Raw genomic sequence first — 21,779 nt, 5'->3', positions numbered from 1 at the left:
CGAGAAAAATTATTTTTGCACAAATAGAGTACTAATTAAATATCAAAGATTAAGAGACAATTCTGAAAATGCTTTTTAAGTGGAAAACATCACAAAACCAGAACGGCAACTATGCAGAAGTTTAAGGTTCAGGATTATTCCTGTGATCATGCAGCAGTAAGAACCGGCAACATCATGGGAAGTAGTACACACTGCTAGAGGGCATCTTTTGTCAGCTACAGTCTTGACAAAACCAGATGAAGGCAGTATTTGAAACTAGTCCTAACTGTCTGGAAAGAACAACACAGGCAGGAAAGATTCAAGGAAGAAAACAAAAACAAAAACACAGAATTGATTGACTATGTTTTTTGGTTGTTTGTTTGCCTTGTAAACAAGGCACTAGTCAAATGAAATAAAAACAATCTTTTCTTCGTTTTAATCAAATGGAAGAAAATCCACTCAATATTTGTGTGCTATAACATAATGTCAAGTACAATGAGTTGAAAAGAAACAGACACCAGAGATCCAATTCCAGACTATGGCATGCACTGAACTGACACCAAACAAATAGGTAAACTCCTTTCTGTGAAGTAACTTCCAATTTAAATGCTAAGCACATATATTCCAGTGTTTTCAGAATTAGAAATTAAAGCTGGATATCCAAGATAGGCATTAAAAAATCCTCCTGGATCCAACTTACTCTGAATTTTAGAGTAAACTGCACATTTGAATGCCAGAGAAGCCTCTGGAAAAATGAAACGAAACAAAACAACAGCCAGCCAGCTGATTGGCATTAATCACAGTTTATCCAAAACAACGCAGCTGAGATCCAGATACTTTGTTAGCAGTTCCCAGAGTTGTGGCATTTGCCTAATAGTATGCAAAAGTGCTTCAGTTGCAGCCTGGCTTGATCCCATCCACATCTTAACTGTGTGTTTTCTAAATAGCCCTCTTAAGTTAACGCATCAAAGCAAGAGTACTGACAACCGGGAACATGCGTTGGTCTTGTTTTCTGGCAATCACATACCTGATGCACAAAAAGCCATCACTGTATGTCCCAGTGGGCTCAAGCCATACATAAAATACACCCACATAAAATATTGAGTTATACTTAACACCGCTGAAAATAGAAAGTAACAACAAAATTCACGTCAGTGATTAAGACAGCAACAAAACAACCCAACAAATATGAAAATAAATGAACGTGTTTTCTATAGTATAAACACATATGCAAAATAAATGTTTGGTCTGTCAACAAGCAAGAAGTCTTAAAGACTTTCATATCTTCACTTTCACTTGTGCATTTTTTAACTCTCACATCTAGAGATTGTTACAGCTATATATATACACATACAGGTGCATACATTTACATGCATATCTCCCCTCAGAGTAAATGCTACCTCCAAATCTATGCTTTCAAGAGTAATCCAGCAGGACAACCCTCCCTTTCCAAAAAGGTATTTATATGGAAGCTGAATGGATTGCACACAAACTGCATGTGTGTAAGTGTTAGGTCGCTATGAATTGCAATCCACTGTTTGTACTGGCATTACTTTTCATAAATTTCATTATGTGAGCTTTGAAGGAAAATGAAAGAACATTATTTGAATGTGTTCCTAAATAGTCTCTGCATTTTTCATTTTACTTTGCTTGCTTTTAAAGTGGTTTCCTAATGATTAAGGATTTATTTAGTTATTTAAGTCCAAGGCTATGTTGATCTTAGATAGCACCCTAGATGGACCAAGCCTTTCATACTTCCACTACTGTTTACACAAAGCAAACAGATTTTCAGCAGACACTAACTTGTTTTAAGTAGAATATTCTTCTAAATAAACAGTCTTCATCTTTCTTAACAAGCTCTTCCTCAGTCTATCCAAGAGGATATTCTTGTCTTCATGTAGAATGACCATTCTAAATCAGATTTTACATCTGGAATGGTTAGAGAAACATGAAAACATGCCAAAGAAATGCAAAGCTGTAATATGCAATCGCTATTCACTGTGTTTGCTCAGATTCTCCAGCTTATTTATAATTAATCTGTAGAATAATATTAAAGCCCTACATTAGCATTCATGTTTCCATAAAGGCATGAACCTATTAGTACTTTCTGATCCTGTATTACCTTGGGTCTTCAACATACCGTGGATATTTGCTTTCTCAAAAGGACAGAAGAGAGATCACTAAGTACTCCCTAATCTTCAGGACTGACAAAAACTCTGTGTGTGCATGTGGAGGAAACAAGCAGGAAGGAAACATGAAGTATGCAAATGTGCATCTGTATAAATGCACATGTATTGCTGTAATGTTTGAATTAGATTTTTTTTTTTTAAATTGTGTGCTACAATAGGGTAGTACTTACGGTAGAGATTCACAAAGCCTAGTGATAATCATATGGATAAACATTTCTACTTCAAGGGCTAGTTTCCAACTTGTGAACAGCCAGTGCCAAATCCAGCTTGTAAATAACAATTTTCATAATCACGGCACAACAATTTGCATGAGCACAGCGTATCTTGTCTGCTATGTAACAGAAAATTTTCCACCATTAAAAGCACTGCTATTCAAAAAAAAAAAATCTGTACTTTTAATGTTGTCTTATAGCATGGAATCATTTTTTCCCCATTAACAGATGGATATCATATTCCAAACCAACATTTTTTAGTATTTTTCATGTTTAAGCCATTTTACAGGCTTCACTTCAGTATTCTACAACTAGTTTCTATTACAAGGCATACGTCAGTGTTGTTATCAACAGTATGACTTCAGAGATGAGGATAAACAGGCAGCAACATGGCTGAGGCCGAGCAATAAACCATTGATCCAGGATGAGAACAGGGACTCGTGACTCTCAACCCTGTGCTAATTACATTACATTAGTCCATGCTGTCTTCTTGAATCGCTGTATTTTAAAGCTACAAAACAAAGATACTTCATTTGCATCCTAAGACACTGCAAAGCATTTATCCAAATAAGATTACACTAGACAGCTATAATATAATAAAAGAATATTTAAGATACAATTATTTATTTTGCTTACAGTTTTTAAAGCTTTCCTGATAAGGGGTATAATATTTTTTAAATAGAAAATCCTGTCCAGCCCGGCTCTAAACAGGATCAAATACATATAGGACCTTGCAGGAAATGCTTGTTCTTTAAAAACTTCTGACATAGGGCCTGCAAGCTTCATCAAAAATTCTTAGGAATTGGCTATCCTTCTAGCTAAAATAACTAACCTTACACCTTAAGCCAAATACTAATCTTCCTGTCATCATCAGCTAAGCCTAATTTATCGCAAACTTTAACACATTTTAAGACAGTTAGGTGCCCCTCTTTCCATTTCTCATTCACTGTTTTTTCTTTGACAGACTAAAACGCAGATCTTCAGTCTTTAGCACAGATCAGGTCTCCTAAAACCTTAGTATGTGTCTTTATAGGATTTTATATTAACAATTTCATACCATTCATCGAGATCATCATTTCACCTAAGCAACATTCACTACTGGAAACAATGACGACAACAAACAAACAAAAAAACAAACAAAAACCCCACTGAATTTCAAGAAAAAGCAAGCACAACCACTGACCAGGTGCTATTAAAGGTAACAGAGCTATTTATCATATATTTCATCTGGGGTTTTGCCACATTGCGTGTTCCAACTTGAGCAGTTTCTCTATTCTATTGAGTCTTCGTCAATGCACGGCATTGGCAAGCCCCTGAAAGGGGAACAACAAGCTTTCTGACTCATGCAGCTTCTATCAAATCTCCAGAAATACAAGTAAAAAGGTAAAAAGCTCCCCTATCATCACAGCAGTATCCATGACCCAAATTTCGCCATCACAGTAGCCTTAAGAAAACAGTCACAATTTGTCCACATCCTGAGCAGACAGCCGTGCCATTAAACTGCATAGTGCACAGCTTGCACAGCAATGCTAGGTTAGGTATCAATACTAACTTTCATGACAAAAAAAGCCAAATAAACACATTTTTATTTTTTTTTTAAATCAGCTTTTAATAGTAAAATTAACTTACTTGTCCAACTCAATAATGGTATAATTGGAATTTGACTTTGAATTATGAATGCCTCATGATCTAAATATCCTGTACTTGCACAGAAACACTTGCAGCAGATAACACTCTAAATGAAAAGAACCTTTACAGCAACAATGACAATAGTGTAAATACTGTGTGAGTAAATTATAAGAGGAAAAAAAAAAGAACAAAGCTTTCTCTTACCCGCAAGCCATGGAAGCGTGGGTTGCTGTAGAAGAGCTTCATCTGCTCGGCTGGCAGTGGGCCTAGCACCTTCTGAATGGTGAAGAGCTGGTCAATCTCGCTTTCCCCAGGGAACAAGGGCTGTCCGTCACTCAGCTCGCCCAGGATGCAGCCCACAGACCACATATCCACAGCCTTTCCATATGGGGCTCTGTAAAGTTAAAGTACAACGTTTTTCACCCACCGGCACCATCCTCTCACTAAGCTGTTTTAGTTTATTGGCTGTATTTTCCATGCCTTGCTTCCTTACAGCTCAGAAAAATAAACTTTAACATTAAAGAAGCCATCTCATATACCAAGTCCTCTGTTTCCGCACTGGATTGCTTGACATATTGACGTCAATAGACAGGACAGGAATTTTCAAGGACCCCCAGGGATTTGGTTACCTTTGTAAAAAAATAAAAAGCTTACAAGAATAATCTTTTTGACCAAGATGCTGTTACCAAAGTTAAACTAGCACGAACTTCCCTTTTATCCAGAGGTTAATGACCATACAGTATTTCTGCATTATAGAAATTGCCTTTTCTGTTGTGCTTAGCAGGTTGATAGACACACTGAATCTGGTCACTGCGAGGACAGAAACAATAAGCAATCTTTGCTTCAGCCTTCATACAGTCAAGTTTTAACTAGAGAGAAAACAGAATGTCCCTGAAGCAATTTCTGAAACTACTCAACAATTGAAAACCACAGATGAGGACAAAATGAAAGCATCACAAAATAAGTATTCCCTGAAGGAAGCACACAGGTGGGGCTTTGGACAGAAATTCGGAGGGGCGATCTCTGTGTGCAGGCAACGTTGTGTGGTGGGTGGATGGCACCCACCTGTATTTTAAACAGCTACTGACAAAAGAAGCTAGGTCAGGAACGAAGAGGTGGAGGGAGCTTGCTGGAAACAAGGCTCAGTGGTGTGCATATTACACTGGAAAGGGCTACAACAGCTTTTCTTGAGACTACATACAGGGGTATTTAAGGGAAGAACAGGCAATAAGGATGCTATGGTCAGGAAAAATGATAGACTTAAGATACACAGGGCAGAAAATTGTAATACAGAAAATGGATGTTTGTATGAGGAGGAGAGGGTGAGGGACTATTGTAACCTGCAGACTGACGGCAACGAATGCTGAAGAAGCAGAATCCTTTTGGACAGTTTCTGATTCTCCCTCTACGGTTCTGCTCCTTGGTCAGCTTCTTTAGCAGCCCATCTCTATCACGCAACAGCTAATGCATTACATGCTTTTGGCTTTTAGTGCTCCGAAGCACCTCATTTTCTGTATGCCCATGTTCTTGCTTGACAGATTTAAGCTGTTTTGTAAACACTCAACTTGTGCCAAGAATTTCTTCTGGATGTCAAGGTTTTGGGCAGAATGAGGGGGGGAATTCCTCTCAGGTCAAAAAAAAAGCATATAAAAAGAATAAACAAGAATAAAGACAGGAAGAAACACTAAACTGAAAACATACTTCATTGATTCTCTTCTTTCTGAAACTTGCAATCCGACGACTCAACCTCTGTTTCAGGACATTTTCAAGTTACAGCTGGCTTGCCTATTCCTGGAGTTGCAGCTGATAAATCCTATCCTAAATCTATTCCCTTTATTCCTTCCTTATGCTGATGGATAAAGGTATTTATGGAGAGCATACCCTTAGATTAAAGAAGAAAAGTCAGACTTTTCCCTGCTTGCAACCACTCACGATCAGTTACTTCACTTCATGGGGAGGGCACTTGATCAGAGGACGCTGTAACCCTTGAGATAGTTTAGTTAGGTTAAGGCAAGAGAGCTTTTCTAGCTGGACAGTAGCCTAGGTGAAATCACAGGCCCACTGAGATGCGCACTGCAGGAGTTGAAGGTAGCCAGGAAGGCTGAAATGGGACACCAACATTTCAAGAACTGTTTGCGTTTCTGAATCTGCCATGAGACACTGCAGTCCCCAGACAAACGGAATCGTCACAAATTCAAAGTTTGCCCCCATTGAAATAGACCACTGACAACGAAATGACCATGGACAAACTGAGGATCTGTTAGCAAACCAGTTCGTGAGCATGAGCATCTAACTAAAAAATCCTACCTTTTTACGACAGTAAAACAAGCTATTATTTATTTGCAACCCTTTAAAAGGCACGCTTCTGAGCAGCAAGATTTGAAGTTGGAAAAAGGTATGCTGCTGTAGCCCAGGGCCTTGGAGAATGAGCTAGAGTTTCAACTGAGGAATGGGCTAAAACTCCTTTTAGACAGGGCCATTACCTTTCCATGCTAACACAAATACAGTAACCTGAATCACTGTTTAGGAAGTTTCCATTATTTGCTCCGTAGTCAAACAGAAAACGCTAATTTCTTATGAAGTGGCAGAGTAAGACCAAACAATTTCATTTGGAAAGTCAGATTCAAGACTCCTGTTCTACTGACTGGCACAATCAATCTTCCAGAGCACAACAGGCGAGCAATGCAAGAATTAGGTGGCTGGAGAAATGAAGTAACTCCTGTTACTTCTAATAGAAGTAGTTACTCCTAATAACTACTAATCAGGAGTACTGTAATGTACTGCTGCACAACTTAGACTCTCCAAAACATATTATCATCTAGAAATATGTTATGCTAAAATCCACTAGCTTTTAGCAATGTTTTGTCATCCAGGAGTACAGAGCCCTCCACTAACGGTTACCTGAGGCTCTTCAAAGTGAGCAGATTTTGGATGTTCTGTGAGTAACTAGGCAGCATTTTCTTTCCTCAGGAAATCTAAGTATTTGAACTTTATTACAAAAGAGAAACCTCTCTGGGACACATTAAAACTTGAAAAAAAAAAAAGGTAAAATATAAATATTTAATAATGCTGGAAAGACTTTCCACTATTAGATGTTTATAAAGATTTGGTAAAATGGGAGGATGGATGATTGCGAAACAAGAACAGGATTGCCAAGAAAAAGACATCATGCTAAGCCAGAAAAACTTGGCATTAAAAACATACACCAGCAAAGCTGAAGTCATATGCACTGAATACACATACCATACACACACCCCCATCCCCTTCCTCTACAAGCTAATCAAGTTTAGTCAATTACATGCAGACGTGATTCCTGATAAATTTCCTTGTTAATCAAATAGTTTTGAAAACTGCAGGTCATACTAATATCATGTCTGTCACGTTTTTCATGTCTTTCCTCTTAAACCTTAATTAAGATTATAGACAAAGTGTGAAACGCTGTAAAACTGAAAAGGCCATGATTGATGCTTTCTTTCCAAGTTGTGAGAGTGTGTATGTCGTAGGTATACACGTACACACTTTGCTGGAAGTTTAGTTACATCTGTCTTCTCCAAAATATGAAAACCTGAGCTTTGAGGTTTTTAACAGCAACTTTTACATACTATTCTGCATATAAGAACACAACTGCATACCAATTTGATTAAGATTAGCACAGCTCTGGGAATACTGGTATGACTTTATTGAAAGAATATTTATTATCCAATGCTTTACACATTCAATAAATGTCTGTTCTTTGGTTCAGTGCTAACTAAAGGTTCCAAGAAAGATCTGTTTCTCAGCAGCATGCAACGTTTTGGTTAAAGAATATAAGTGGCCAGTACTTTCTGTTTGCTCCTGTGGCTGCCAATTCCTTACTTCTAGAATATCCCTATATGTATATGTTATATATTCAGGAATTGCATTTTATCAGTGTTCATGCAGTATAGAAAAACACACTGTAAATTTGATAGCAATGGGAAGACCACAAGAAGTACATTTCCAACTACTTTTGCCCTTTTAGGTCCTGTGAATTTGTCCAAGCAATATTTGAAAATCTGTTAAACACTGTGAAGTAGTAAAATGTTAATTTTACAGATCAATAAAAGAGTGAAATTAAATTATAAGGCGACTCATGCAACTACTGCTTCCACAAACAACGTGAAACTAACTTCTCAATGCTTTAATAAAATGATTCATGTAGTCTGCTTCAACAAATTCTTCCCGACCAGTTGAAAAATCATAGAATCACAGAACATCCTGAGATGGAAGAGACCCACAAGGATCATCAAGTCCAACTCCTGGATTCCCACAGCATCACAGAAAAGAATTGATTTTTATCAAACTCTACGTCTGAGGGCATTGTCCAAACACTCCTTGAACTCTACCAGGCTTGGTGCCGTGACCAGTTCCACAGGGAGCCTGTCCCAGTGCCCGAGCACCCTCTGGATGCGGACCCTTTCCCTAACTCCCATCCTGACCCTCCCCTGTCCCAGCTCCATGCCGTTCCCTCAGGACCTGTCGCTGTCCCCAGAGAGCAGAGCTCAGCGCCTGCCCCTCCACTCCCCTCCTGAGGGAGCTGCAGGCCGCCATGAGGCCTCCCCTCAGCCTGCTCTGCTCGGGGCTGAGCAAACCAAGGGACCTCAGCCACTCCTCATATACCTTGCCTTCTAGACCCCCCACCATCTTTGTAGCCCTCCTTTGGATGCTCTCTGATAGTTTGATGTCCTTTTCATACTGTGGCAGACAGAAAAATCTTGACAAGACTGAGGGATGGTGTGGAAGACCTGAAATGCTGCCCCGTGCCTAGGGCAGATGCATCCTCTGCTGGGAGTTTCTGTGGACAGGGCAGCAGCCTGCGGGCCGTGCCCCAGCCGGATGAGCCCTGGGGTTGCCGTGGCTTCTGCGGGAGTGGGAAACGTGGAGGGGGAGCTCAGGGGAGCAGACGGCTGGGTGAGGATGGCTGGAAAGCCTCTGCGCTCATCCGCTGAGTCACGCCGCGGGTGGGAAGCCTTCACATCCAACACCAGTGTGACAACCAACTGACTTGAGCTGCTCTTCATGTTACCTTCCCCTCTAGACCCTTCACCATCTTTGTGTCCCTACTTTCAACACACTTTCATGGTTTTATGCCTTCCTTATGTTGTGGTGCCCAAAACTGCACACAGTACTTGAGGTGAGGTGAGGTGACACCCCGAGCACGTAGCACAGTGGGACAATCCCTTCCCTTGATGGGCTAGCAATGCTGTCCCTGATGCCCCCAGGGTATGGTTAGCCCTTCTGGCTGCCAGGGCACACTGTTGGCTCATATTCAACTTGCTGTCAACCAGAACCCCCGTCTCCCATCTCACAGGGCTGCTCCCCTGCCTCTCGTTTCCCAGTCTGTCCATACAGACAGGGTTGCCCTGTCACAGATGTAGACCAAAGCACTTGCTAATTAGATTCCATGTAGCTGGTGACTGCCCAGCCCTCTAGGCTGTCAAGATCTCTCTGAAAGCCTCTCTACTCTCAAGAGAGCGAACGGTTCCTCTCATTTTTGTGTAATCTGCAAACTTACTTAGTATGCATTTGAATCCTGAATGCAGATCATTTGCAAAAACATTCAAGAGGAATGTCTCTAAAATGAAGCCCTGCAGAACCCCACTAGTGACTGGCTGCCAGCCTAATGTAACCCTATTCACTACAACCCTTTGAGCCCAGCCTGTCAGCCAATTCTTCATACTGTATTATGTATTTTTCAAGCTGGACTTTTGTAAAGGATACTGCAAGCAGCAGTACAGAAAGCTTTGCTGAAATCCAAAAAGATTCCATCAACTGGTTTCCCTTGGTCAGCTAGGTGGGTGATCTTGTCATAAAAAGAAATTATGTTAAACAGGACCTTCCCCTCTGTGTTGGCTATGACCAATGACTACACTGTCTTTCAAGTGTTTTTCAAAAACTCCTAGAAAAATCTTCTCCATAATTTTACCAGGCACTGAAGGGAGACTGACAGGCCTATAATTACCAGGGTCTTCTTTCTCGCCCTTCTTGAAAACTGGGACAACATTTGCCAGCTTCTGGTCGACTGGGACCTCTCCAGATTCCCAAAACCACTGAAAAATAATTCAGAGAGGTCTCATGATGACATCAGCCAGCTCTCTGAGTACCCTGGGATGAATCCCATCAGGCCCTACAGACTTCTGTGCACCCAGCTGAAGCAACAAATCCTGCACAAGTTCGGAGTTGACTGGGAGTTTATTGTTCCTGCTGTCATGGTCCTCCAACTCAGGGCTCCAGGAGTCCCAGTGCCCATCACTGGTGTTAAAGACAGAGGAGAAGGTGGCATTAAATGTCTGCTTCGTCTACAGTCCTATTTGTGAGGTGACCATCCTCATCAAGTAACAGACCAGTGTTCTCTCTGGTCCTCCTTTTGTTGCTAATGTATTTTTAAAAAAGCCCTTTTTATTGTCCCCCACAGTCCTTGGCCAGTATCAACTTTAATTGAGCTCTGGCCATGACTTATGTCTCTACAACGGGAAATAACATCTTTGTAGTCCTCCCATGTCACCAGACCTTGCTTCCAGTGTCCATACATTTTCCTTTTCCACCTAAGCTCTAGAAGATGATCCCTGCTCATCCAGGCCAGCCCTCTGCTTTGCCTGTTTGATTTCGAAAACTTTCGAATTGCCCACTCTCGTGTTCTTTAGAGGTGGTACTTATAAAAAGTTAAGAAGCTAGTACTCTTCCTCTTACCATTTCAGCAGTGCTGGGAAAGAGCAACTGGGAATGAAAGCCAAACCATAGTTCTGACCTAAAGGATAAAGACAACTAGGAGTGTAACATGGTGAAAGCTGCACTGCCAATACTATACAATATCCAACATGAGGCTAACAAAATGAACACTTCAGAATACAGGACTACCATACAAACATCTTTCGAAGGGAATGTCAGGGGGAGGAGCATCTGAAGTAGGCTTGTGATAATTCAGCTTCATCTTTCAGTCAGTTAAATACCATTCAGTTCAAGACAGGGAAACGTGTCAATGATTCATGCCAACCTACTGGAAATGAACAAGCATAGATGACAATGTGGAAGTCTTTTGAAATCTTCCCTTTAAATCAACTACAGTTCTCCACTGGCAAATTTTACAAAAGGTGCTTGACAAAATGCAAAGTATCAGTCAAGATTTATCATGGTTGCTCTACAAACTGTACTTACCCAAGCAACAGTTCAGGTGAGCGGTACCATCTGGTAGCCACGTATTCTGTATAGTTAGCATTGCTTCCTTCAGATAGATTACGAGCAAAGCCTGTCAAAACAAGTGTAAAAGATTGTATTCAATTTTAAGTAAATATGCATATCCCCAATGACTCTGGAGGTAAGAGGTCACATCTATTTAAACAGAAATAAATTGTTTAGCACAGAATGTCTCCAGGGACTGCTCACCACTGAAACACAACCTTTTATTGATACAACACTGAAAGTCAGAATGTCGGCTTTAATGACTACTTTACTTGTGTAATGTCCTCAGAAATCTATGGTGTTTTGCCATTATGTTTGGGACTTCACTATAACGGAACAGATTGGTAAAAGTTACAGTCAGTATGCCATGTATGTTATTGAGCGATTGCCACTAAATTTCACTGTGAAATACTGTTTGCAGAAGAGGATTCATAACAATAGAAACTTACCATATATGCAACAAGTAGACATGTTAGTCATTGATCTTAACTACTACAGTCTCACTGCATTCCATTTTCTCATGTGGTCAAGCAGCTATGTGTTATTCTTGGCAAAAAATGGGGCAATCTCTCCCAAACTACAAAAGGCAGGACTCTACCAAAGACCAGAAAAACGGCTTTATTTCTGCATTTAGGTCACTCCACAAGTGTCAGCTTCCCATCTGCTTTAGCATTGTACTGATAACAAGGCTCTCAGTGAATTAGGATCAGAAAGCAAGTCCAAATTAACTTCCTCCTCCACATCATTCTATTAAGAATCAAAAAACTGTCAACTTATTTTCAGTTGTATCAAAACTCAACTTCTGTCTTAACATATAACAATTAACTAGATCAACAGTGAGAAGAGTGCATATACTGAAAAATCCAGTAGTAAGTTGAAATTTGTTTTCGTTTTCCTCCATTTATAAGAAGTGAGCTGAGCAGCACAGTTACAACGTTACTAGATTCTTCATGTAGAAGTACTCTAGGGCAGCTGACAGCACTGTTTTTGGTAAAGTATCAAGCATCTTACTGTTTTTCCAACAATTAATAATAAGGTAAGAGGTCAGACAGATCTCAACAGCAAGTCTCTGCTGTTGAAATTGACTTCAAACTGGAACAAACTTTTGGGACTGAAATGCAGAACCAATGTTTTTTAAATGCTTCCTTACTGGGATGTAGCACTAAAACTTGGTCAAAAACTCACTTCAGTGAAACCACTAGGAGTCCTTCCATTACTGCATGAGCGATGAAAAAAGAATAAAAAGTACAAAGTTTTGCAGAGGTTAAAGCATAATTTCATTTTCAGAATCAATAAGTGCTACTTAAATGCAACAGTCATTTTTCTTTATTCCTGAGTTCTTATGCAGAAGCTGCCAAAAGTGACTTTCCCACACAACTATGCTTGTAAGGCTGTCATTTATTTATTGATTGATTTTTAGTATTCTGAAAGTGTATCTCACTTGGCAGCATTAGTGAAGGACTCCAGCCCCACCTGCTCCCCATGGGTACACTAATTTACTCCAAATTGGAGTAAAGGTTTGGGTACAGAGACTATTTTATTGGACTAGTGGCTTGAGAAAACAATAAATTTGTTTTTGACATAGGTTACAGCTGTTAATTCTAAGATACCTCTCCCTTCAAGAGTTAGTAAATGGAAAGGACTGTACAATGATGAAAAGGTATTTCAAAGTCACCTCAAAATAAGAATAATTCTCATCCGTTCTCACAGTGCTGCTGAACATTACTGATGCTGCTAGAGAAAAAACTTCAAAGGATTTTTTTTTTTTAATTACTTAAAACTAACTTAACTTTTGGGTAAATTTCTAAACATTGCTATATTTAGAACTGCTTAGGCAGCCCTCTTTCTGTTTCAAATTACATGGCCCATCTGATTAATCTGGTCAGTGAAAAATCTTTGATTTGTGCTTTTAAAAACGAGAAGGAAAATTACCAAGAGCCATCCTGAGGAAATGGGACAGCCAAAACTGGGAAGCCTCAGCCTGAATGATGGGAGAAAGATAAAAGGGCGACAGGATACAAATGATCACATCACAGCAGCCCATGTGGTAGTGTACAGCACCAGCCCACTAGCACCAGAGCATCAGCAAGTCAGTGGCATCTAGATATTGTCAGGCGTGTAAGAAACCACTTTATGGATGCACTACTGCTCTGACTGTATATCACCATGCTGAAAGATGATGGGCAGAATTGATAGTTCAAGAAAGCATAAAACCTTTCTAACAGGACAATTGCTACTTTCCTGTTGTGGCAGAGCTAGCTTACTGTCCCTACCTCCACACTGTGCTGAGGTATTGGGTACAATTTTTGACACAAAACATAAGAGAAGGTAATTAGGCAGAAGACTAGACCCAATTCTGAACAGCAAGAAGAAACAGATCAGAACATGAACATGGAAAGTGATTTGGGTGAGAGCAACTATGAAAGCAACAGAGCTTGTATCCCAATGCAAGGAAGGCAAACAACGAAAATAAAAATGAGATTTCAAGAAAGGACTTTAAACAACTCTGAGGAGAGGAGGGTAGATGTCAAGGTAAAAGGTGTGAGGGAAAAAGGAGTTCAGAAGACTGGCAGTTTCTTACAGAGAAATAAGGCACATTAAGTTAGACAATGTAAAGAATTCTAACATTAAAGGAATAGAATAATTCAGTTGGAAGGGACCTTCAAAGATTATCTAAGTCCAACCTCCTAATGACATGCAAGGACTTAAATAGGTGCCTAGGAACAGTAAGGAACATGAATTACTGAGATCTTCAAGAATAAGCTAAGCAAAACCTGTCAGGAATGACACAAACAGGCTTAATCATTTCTCTGAGTAGGTGGAAGAACTAGAGAATTTCTTGAGGTCTTTTCCAGCCCTGTTTCATGATTTCTGTGCTCATGTATCATACAGAAATTAAGCCATTTTTAAAACAAGTAATTCTGAAGCCCTGGTGTTGAAACAGCAAGCATACTAAACAGAATGCCTACCAATTTCTAACAAGTCAGATGCATCTGCTGTAATCGGCATTTTGTGCTGTTCTCTTTCCCATTTCCATTGGCAGAAATGACACCCACACAACATGTGTCCAGGCAAGCACCACATTCAACCCCATTTTTCCTGGTACGATATGTACAGAACATGGCACAAGGATTACGAAGAACTATCTTGTTATTTTTTATTATTATTTTTTCTAGTCAAATTGTTCTGTCCACTGGGCTATTCCCGAACACCCAATTACTGCAATGTCTGCATTGGGATTGATGCACAGACCTTTTACTTGCATTTGTTGCTGTCACATGAGGAATGTGGCACTGTATGTGACAAGTACTTGCGTTCCAAGAAATGAAGGTAGGTAGGCAGGTAACATATGTTAAATCATGTTAGAAGGCAAACTCTTACATCCCAATCTGTATGTGTGCAAGGAACATTCTTGTGGATAATATCTCTCTGACAGTAATAATCTTTGATTTTTACAGTAATAACTTAAGCTATTAACAGGAATGTCAATTAGCAACACGGCTAAAAATTAGAATCGATCCCAAATTTTAAGTATTGCTTAGAATTTGAAATGAAGTCCAAGACTATAAGCAAAATCCAGACTAATCCATGCGAACAACAACAACAGAAGTTCCTCCAATTTTCTTCCTTACGGCTCTGCTGAGCACCAGAAGGACTTTTGGGTTGCATTTCTTTTCCAACAGCAGGAGAATCTGCCTTGAGGGTATGACATGAGCAAGCCTATGGACAAGACAGATTGTCTCCACTGACAGAATTCACATTACCTCTATCTGGTGAGAAAACTGCTGTCCATAACATGATTGTACAGCTTGTTTGGCTTTCCATTTTTCTGCAGTGCGAAGCACAAAGGCTGCTGACACACATTCTGGTGCACAAGGACTGCTTAGCTGATGGCACGTGCCAGCTTGAGTGGCGAACCTCGCTCTCAGGAGGACAAAGATGCAGGAAGGAAGGGAGCACTACCATGGGATGCTCCTCCTCATGACACGATTTGTCCTGACTAGAGCACACACTAGTCAAGGGCAAGTGCTGTCTGTCGACTGGATGTGAAGCTCTGCAAGAGGCAGCAATTGTGTCCCCCAGACACCCAAAGCTGAAGCCATGGGGGCAATGGGCACGCCACCAGCCCCTGCCACCCGCCAGAGCACCGGCAACCCTGGGGGACTCGAAGGGCCTAAGCTGGCAGGAGAGGGCGGCTGCGTAGGGGCCGGCAGTAGGTCCCTGGCCAGAGAGAGGGCCAAGGCACCGCAGGCACTGCCAACAGCACCACTGTGTGCTGTCAGATGCCCTCAGTTCAAAGAACTCATGTGGACCAAATATTCTAAGGCTTTTCCTGGAACGCTTGCTGGTGCTGAATGCTTAGGCAAAAATACCCCTAGGATTGAAAGAAATAAGCAACGCTGCAAAAGACAAATGCCTTTTCTGTGTTCCTAAGAACCTACTGCAATTTATTATTTTTTTTTCAGTGGTTCCTCTTTTCATTCAAAATCGCAGAGGTTTGAAACGACAGCTTTCAAAGTGCTCTCATGAAAAGTGCCCTTGGGTAGCAGCAAGGAATTGAATTTTATTTCACCAAGCCAAACTGTAAGCTTTTTAGAGGGAACAAGATTTTATTCTGTGTTTATGTAGCATTTAGAATAAAAATAGAGATTGTTGGAACAGTGTATATGCCACCCTGCTGTCTTCTGGGGATTACTCACATGGGCAAAGTTTGTCTTGTACTTGGGTGCTGATTCTTCAAAGACTTAAAGCTGACTATTGATAAGTCAGGAAATACGAAAGTTAACAGTACCAGTACCACTCTGACTCTATCCTTCAGCCATTAATCATATGTTGACACGATTCTTTGATTAATACAACTATAAAAATTGATCTGTAACTGTATACCTAACAGTCCATGAAAGCCAGTGGTTTAAAAAGTATGTAAGAATATATTTTGTCTTTAAAAAACAAGAACCATCTTTTCTTTTAATATGCAGGCCAGATAAATCTATAGTTTTGCTAGCCTTCTCATCAGTTTATCATCTGTGCTGTTCTTTCTTAAGTGCCAGTACCAGTGCTAGTAAAAACCCTATCAAATAAGGCAGAGACAAGTGCAGCATTTCCATTGATATGGCAACACGGTATTTCAAAGGAAGCGAATTAAGCCTATAGATTTTTCAAATTAAAGTAATTTCCACAAACCTCAGTAACGACCACTAAAAGGGTTTTAAACACTAAGGCAAGAAAATCCACTGCAAGAGATTTGCCTTGAAAAGGTAAAAAGAAATCCATCTATTGAACTTACCAAAGTCACACAACTTCAGAACATCATTGTGACTTATTAAGAGATTCTCTGGTTTGATATCTAGAGCATCAAATAACAAAGAAAAAAAAGACAGCTGTTAATTTCTCCTAGTTTTGAACTTTGCCAACAATATTATTTAATAATAATGTATTTCAAGATACTCTTGCAATCATAAACAACGCATTACAAGCTACAGCAATTCTATCTGTGAACAAGCTGAAATCATTTTCTGCCATGTGAAGTCTCTTAAAGTGTTTCCCTACAAAATATTGAAAGGTAAAAGCTGCTTACAGATATTCCTGGAGAGCAAAACAACATGTAGAATATTGCATGTTGTAAAACAATACAAAAAATGTCATTGAATTACTCAATCACTAAGCTGTTGTTAATCACTAAGCTGTTGTGTCGTGTTCAACATTTTCAGTTACAATACCCTTCTTAAGCGTTTCTTGCCGTTTCTTTAGAGAAAGTGTGTTCTCTGGTTTTAAGTCTGTGTCTTATTCCCATCTACATGTCATAGTATCTGTGTATGTTATACTTGTTCAAAGTGTATTTTACAAAATATTTCAGACTCTTGCCTACATTTTGATCTGTCTCGAATACAAGAAGTAAACTGCATGAGAACTGTAATTTATTGGAAACATTAATTAGAAAGAAAAGTTGTTCCTTCAAAGCCACAAAGCAAAATACAAATGAATTAAATAAACTATATAAAGCTAGACATTATCATACATCAAAATATGGACTGGAAGTGCTTGAAGTTTAGGAGAGAAAGTAAATATACATAGCCTAAGTCATAGGAGCTGGGAGGAACTGCCTTAAGCAGAAGTAAAGCACAGGGGAGTAAGCTTTAAGTTCTGGGTTAATTTTCTACTACCATTCCATTATCAGATTCAGAAGTGAAATGACTGAGTGCCAGAAAATGTTTAAAAATTCCTTTTCGTTTGGCAATGTTTGTACTTCAGTTTTACTTTGTTGTGCATTTAATATAACCTTTACTCATACACCAAAGATACTGGACAGCAAGCTTTTTAAATAGATGAACTTAGTTTTAAAGTAATATGAAGTCAGGTGGCAGGCTTAAAACTCAGCCAAAATTTAGAGATTTTCTCTCTGTTGTTGACATAGAGGAATTGCTTATGTTTATGTTAAATGCAAATTACTTCAAGCTATAATCTCTTTCTTGGTACAAAGTAAATTTCAATCAGGGGCTTATTTCCACGTGGAGAGCTACACACTTACCTCTATGAACAATATCATTCTTATGACACCAATGAATTGCTTTAATTAGCTGGTAGATATAGCTTTTCACTTTTTCTGGTGGAACTCCATTTGGCATTTCTTCTAGCAATTCAAGCATATTCTAAAAGTTTAAAAGACATTATTTCAAGAAGTTATATTGTAGTAGCTAGAACACAACTCATTTTCAGCCTTCTGACAACAACATACACCACTGACTCTGACTATGAAAAAAAATATAGCTTAACACTCAGGGAGTGTATTCCAATGATAAGCATAGATAAGCTGTTTTCATTCTACAGAAAGCATTTGTGAAAACAATAAGCCTTGAAGGTGAACCACAAATGTACCACAAGTCTTTAAAAAGCTGTCATCAAACCAATTACCCTAAAGCTTCTAAATAGTCATTTACATACAGAAAGTTGCTTGAATAGAAATACCAGGTCACTGTGGCTGTATGAAAAATTAGTAAAACAGAGCATTTTCTAAATATTAATAAGCTATTTCTATGGCTTTCACATAGCAGAACTATGATTAATCACAAGCCATGTCTGTATGTGAATGGGCACATAAAAGCAACCTAAAGCTACAAAATATCGCTAATGAGGTAACACAAAAATGCCTCACAGGGGCATAAACAGTAACCTATAACATATCCTATAGTTATTTATCAGCTATATTGACCCTAGACATCTTTGCATTACAGTAACTATGCCCATACTATTTCACAGATACACCAATGCAAAAATTAAACTGTTTATAATAGTAAGCTTCCCCTTTGAAAAATGACATTCAGATTTCCATTGTATTAGCAAATGTCTCCAATTTTGTACAATTAGAAGTACAATGGAATTTGTACTCTAAATCCTAGTTGAATGAATAATGGGCATCAGCAGCCCACTTGAAGACAGGATAGAGTGTTATTTAGTGAAAACTGAAACGGAAATAAGTATTTTGGCTATATTGCCTTACACAATTCATTTTATTACGAATTTGAGCATTTGTACAAATTTTTCATTTAAAATAAGTTTACCTTAGCTTTGATAAACATTTTCTTTAGCTGTATAAGAAAATGTGATGTTTCCCTTGCAATATATTTTAATAACACGCGTAGAAGAGAAAACAAGTGGGAGACTATTAATATTTGAAAACATTTCTGAATTTTACAGTCTGTGAATAAATACTGCAACTTAGGTGCTGTGTGCAACACTTCATAGCTCAGAAAAGGAATTTTCTGTTAAGGAACCATATTCATTTGTCATATTCTTGTCCACACAGAGACCTATAGATCTGGACAAGTTGTGTCAAAAAGTCAGTGTTACAAATATGAATGAAAATAGTAACATCAACACAGCAAGACATAATCCTATATGAAGACATTAACTAAGGGTAATGGATAAAGAAGATTAGACTAAATGTGAATTTAAGTAATCTGGATTAGAGTATTGCAGCGCTCAGATTCCCTAAAGAACACATGCTGTTCATCACCAGTTAAAACAAGTATTAGCACATTGTACCATGTTTTATTTAATTCCTTCTACTCTTTCTCATTTGAAAATACAGAAATCATCCTGTCTTTAGATTGGTTTTATAGACATCTATAAGAACCAGTGGAAACTACTCAACACATCTGAAAATGTGAAACATTCATGGAAAGTGAAGTTTAACTGTAAGTAAAGATGGTCATTCATATAGAAACAATTTTAGAACAAAAATGGCATTAGACACGTAATGTCTATCTTTAACATTTTTTGAAATACGCTATTGTTAGAGAAACTGAATGTCTTTTATTGATGCTTGTCTTCCAACCCACTACTAGGGTGAGCTTCGCTAATTCAACTATAATAGATTAAATATATGTTCTGCTTGGTGTGTGTTCAAAGACATTACACAAATCTGGAACAATCACAAGGAATATGAGTGGAACAAGTCAAGCTTCAGACATTACTGATAAGAAAGATCCACCACATTCGGAGTTGCTAACCTGGTGAAAAACAAAAATGACTTCTGCCAAGCCATGGCCTAAAATAGGTCACCTCACATTATGCAATGAAGTTATATCACATAGTAAATTGCAAACTGAGGTAAATGAGACACTATTTAGGGTGGGGAACCTTTACACAGGAAATAACTGACTGAAAAGGACTAGCACCTAGCTGTACTGCAACATCACATTGGCAGGGATTGGCAGGAAATTTTCATTAAATGAAAATTTCAATCAAGGGAACAGTATCTCGTGAAAGCTACATATATTTAAGCTTGCATTTAGTTTTACTGTATCCAAATACCATCTAATTATTTCCATGAAGAAATGCTAAATGGTTAGGATACAGACATAAAGTCTACCATCATCACAAAGGTTGCAAAAAATAACGGAGAACCAATCTCTTCTAGGTTGTTTCTCCCTAGAAACAGGGCAGAATGTTTGGCAATAGTAGGCCAATCTAAGAAAGTTTTGGAATTGCTTCAAATGAGGTCAGGATTGGAAATAATGACAGTGATCTTTGCCAAATACCTCTAAGCAACGATTAATAGTGGACTTGTTAGAGAAACATTCAAACAAAAATCCTATTTTTATCAGGCAGGGATCGAGAAAGCTGCAACAAATTCCAAGGTCAATAATCTATGATCTTGTTCTGAAAGACTATGTTAAAAATTCATTACACACATAACATATGACAGCTAATCTACTTTACAATTAAAAATGAAGTATTTGGATGGAAAATTTTCTTCAAATTATATGTATTCCAGTGTACAAAATTTTAACATGTTTGTTCATGTATGGAAGAACTGTTGTGTTGGTTTTTTTTTGTTTTTCTTTTTTTTAAGACCAACACATGATGTAAAAACAGTAACAGAGTTATCAGTGCCATTTTTCTCACAGTAAAGTGCCATTTTTCTCACAGTAATTACAACAATTCAGATTGTATTACAGTTTTTCTGCTGTTCCTCCTCTTCATAGATTGTAAGTGTTTCATTTTTAAATGTGTAAATAATTTTAAAGACTTTTCCATTAAGCTGATGATTTAAGTGTGGCAAGGATAGTATAAACTCAACTCACTTTTTCCACATATTCAAATACTAGGTATAACTTTCCTCTTCTTCTGAAGGCTTCTTTCAGCTCCACTATGTTCTCCTGTTTCAAAGTGCGAAGCATTTTAAGCTCTCGTAAAGTGGTTTCTTTGACTTCTTCATTTTCTAGAATGAAAAAGTGACAAAGTAAAATGTATTTAAAAACTCAGTAAGAAGCGTTATGAATCTTTATTTTGAATCCCTGCTTAAAAAGAGAGGTAGCTGGAAGAGAGGTAGCTGATGGCTGTGCATTCATTACGTAACCTTCACAGTCTTCCCTTCATTACCATCGTGCCTTCCAGTGGCAGAAAATGTTGCTTCATAAGAAGCAATAATTTGCATTTTTATCTTTTCATTATGAAGACCACTAATAGACTTCCAAAAATATGCATGTATCTGTACAGACATCCTCCACCCCACATATAATTATCACATGCACGAAGCACTGACAAAGTTACGTTCTCACCAGAAGCACTAGAATGCAAACATAGATCTTTTTTGTTCAAAACCCAGCAATTTGATTCTAAAGTAATTTAAAAACATGACAAATTAAGGCAGAAGCACAGATTTGTAAGTCCTTTAAGTTTCCACATATGGCTTTTAAATGAAATTCAGAAAAGCAGATCAATGTAGTGGCCTGGCCACAGAGGGCAGTAAAGCAAATACTGATTCAATGAAGCCTTGAATCTGTGATTCTAAGTCAAGATACTCAACTATTGTTTTGACAATTTAGTTGTCTGAAGGTTGTTTAAAAAAACAAAAACAAAAAAACAACGGTGTTTTACTAAAGCTTTGTAGAGTGCTTATTGACGAACAAGCACTTTGCTGAGTTTAGTGACTGAACTGGCTGGGTTCCAGAGGATAGTACCAATGAACCATCAAGTAAAATGGAGTATATTAGAATCTATTAATTCAGCAAATTTGCCCATGCACATGTAGAAGACAGGTTCTCAATCTCTTAGTATTATTATCCAC

The 21,779-nt window shown here is 38.5% G+C and overlaps 1 protein-coding gene across 4 annotated transcripts in view; it reads right to left on the bottom strand.

Annotated features, from left to right (window-relative positions):
- Positions 1-21,779, bottom strand: part of CDKL5 (cyclin dependent kinase like 5) — a 131,119-nt gene that overhangs the window by 35,762 nt on the left and 73,578 nt on the right. For all 4 annotated transcript variants that reach the window (XM_084506376.1, XM_084506379.1, XM_084506377.1 and 1 more), the window contains exons 5-9: positions 20,794-20,930; positions 17,736-17,856; positions 16,494-16,553; positions 11,183-11,273; positions 4,214-4,403 (exon numbers count right to left, since the gene is read on the bottom strand). In XM_084506376.1, the coding sequence (XP_084362502.1) occupies positions 4,214-4,403; positions 11,183-11,273; positions 16,494-16,553; positions 17,736-17,856; positions 20,794-20,930 (599 nt within the window). The remainder of the gene's footprint in view (positions 1-4,213; positions 4,404-11,182; positions 11,274-16,493; positions 16,554-17,735; positions 17,857-20,793; positions 20,931-21,779) is intronic.

This window comes from Aythya ferina, assembly GCF_964211825.1.
Source record: "Aythya ferina genome assembly, chromosome: 1".
In the NCBI taxonomy this organism is placed as follows: domain Eukaryota; kingdom Metazoa; phylum Chordata; class Aves; order Anseriformes; family Anatidae; genus Aythya; species Aythya ferina.
Note: the sequence above shows the minus strand (reverse complement) of the source record. Positions and strands in the feature narration are given on the sequence as shown.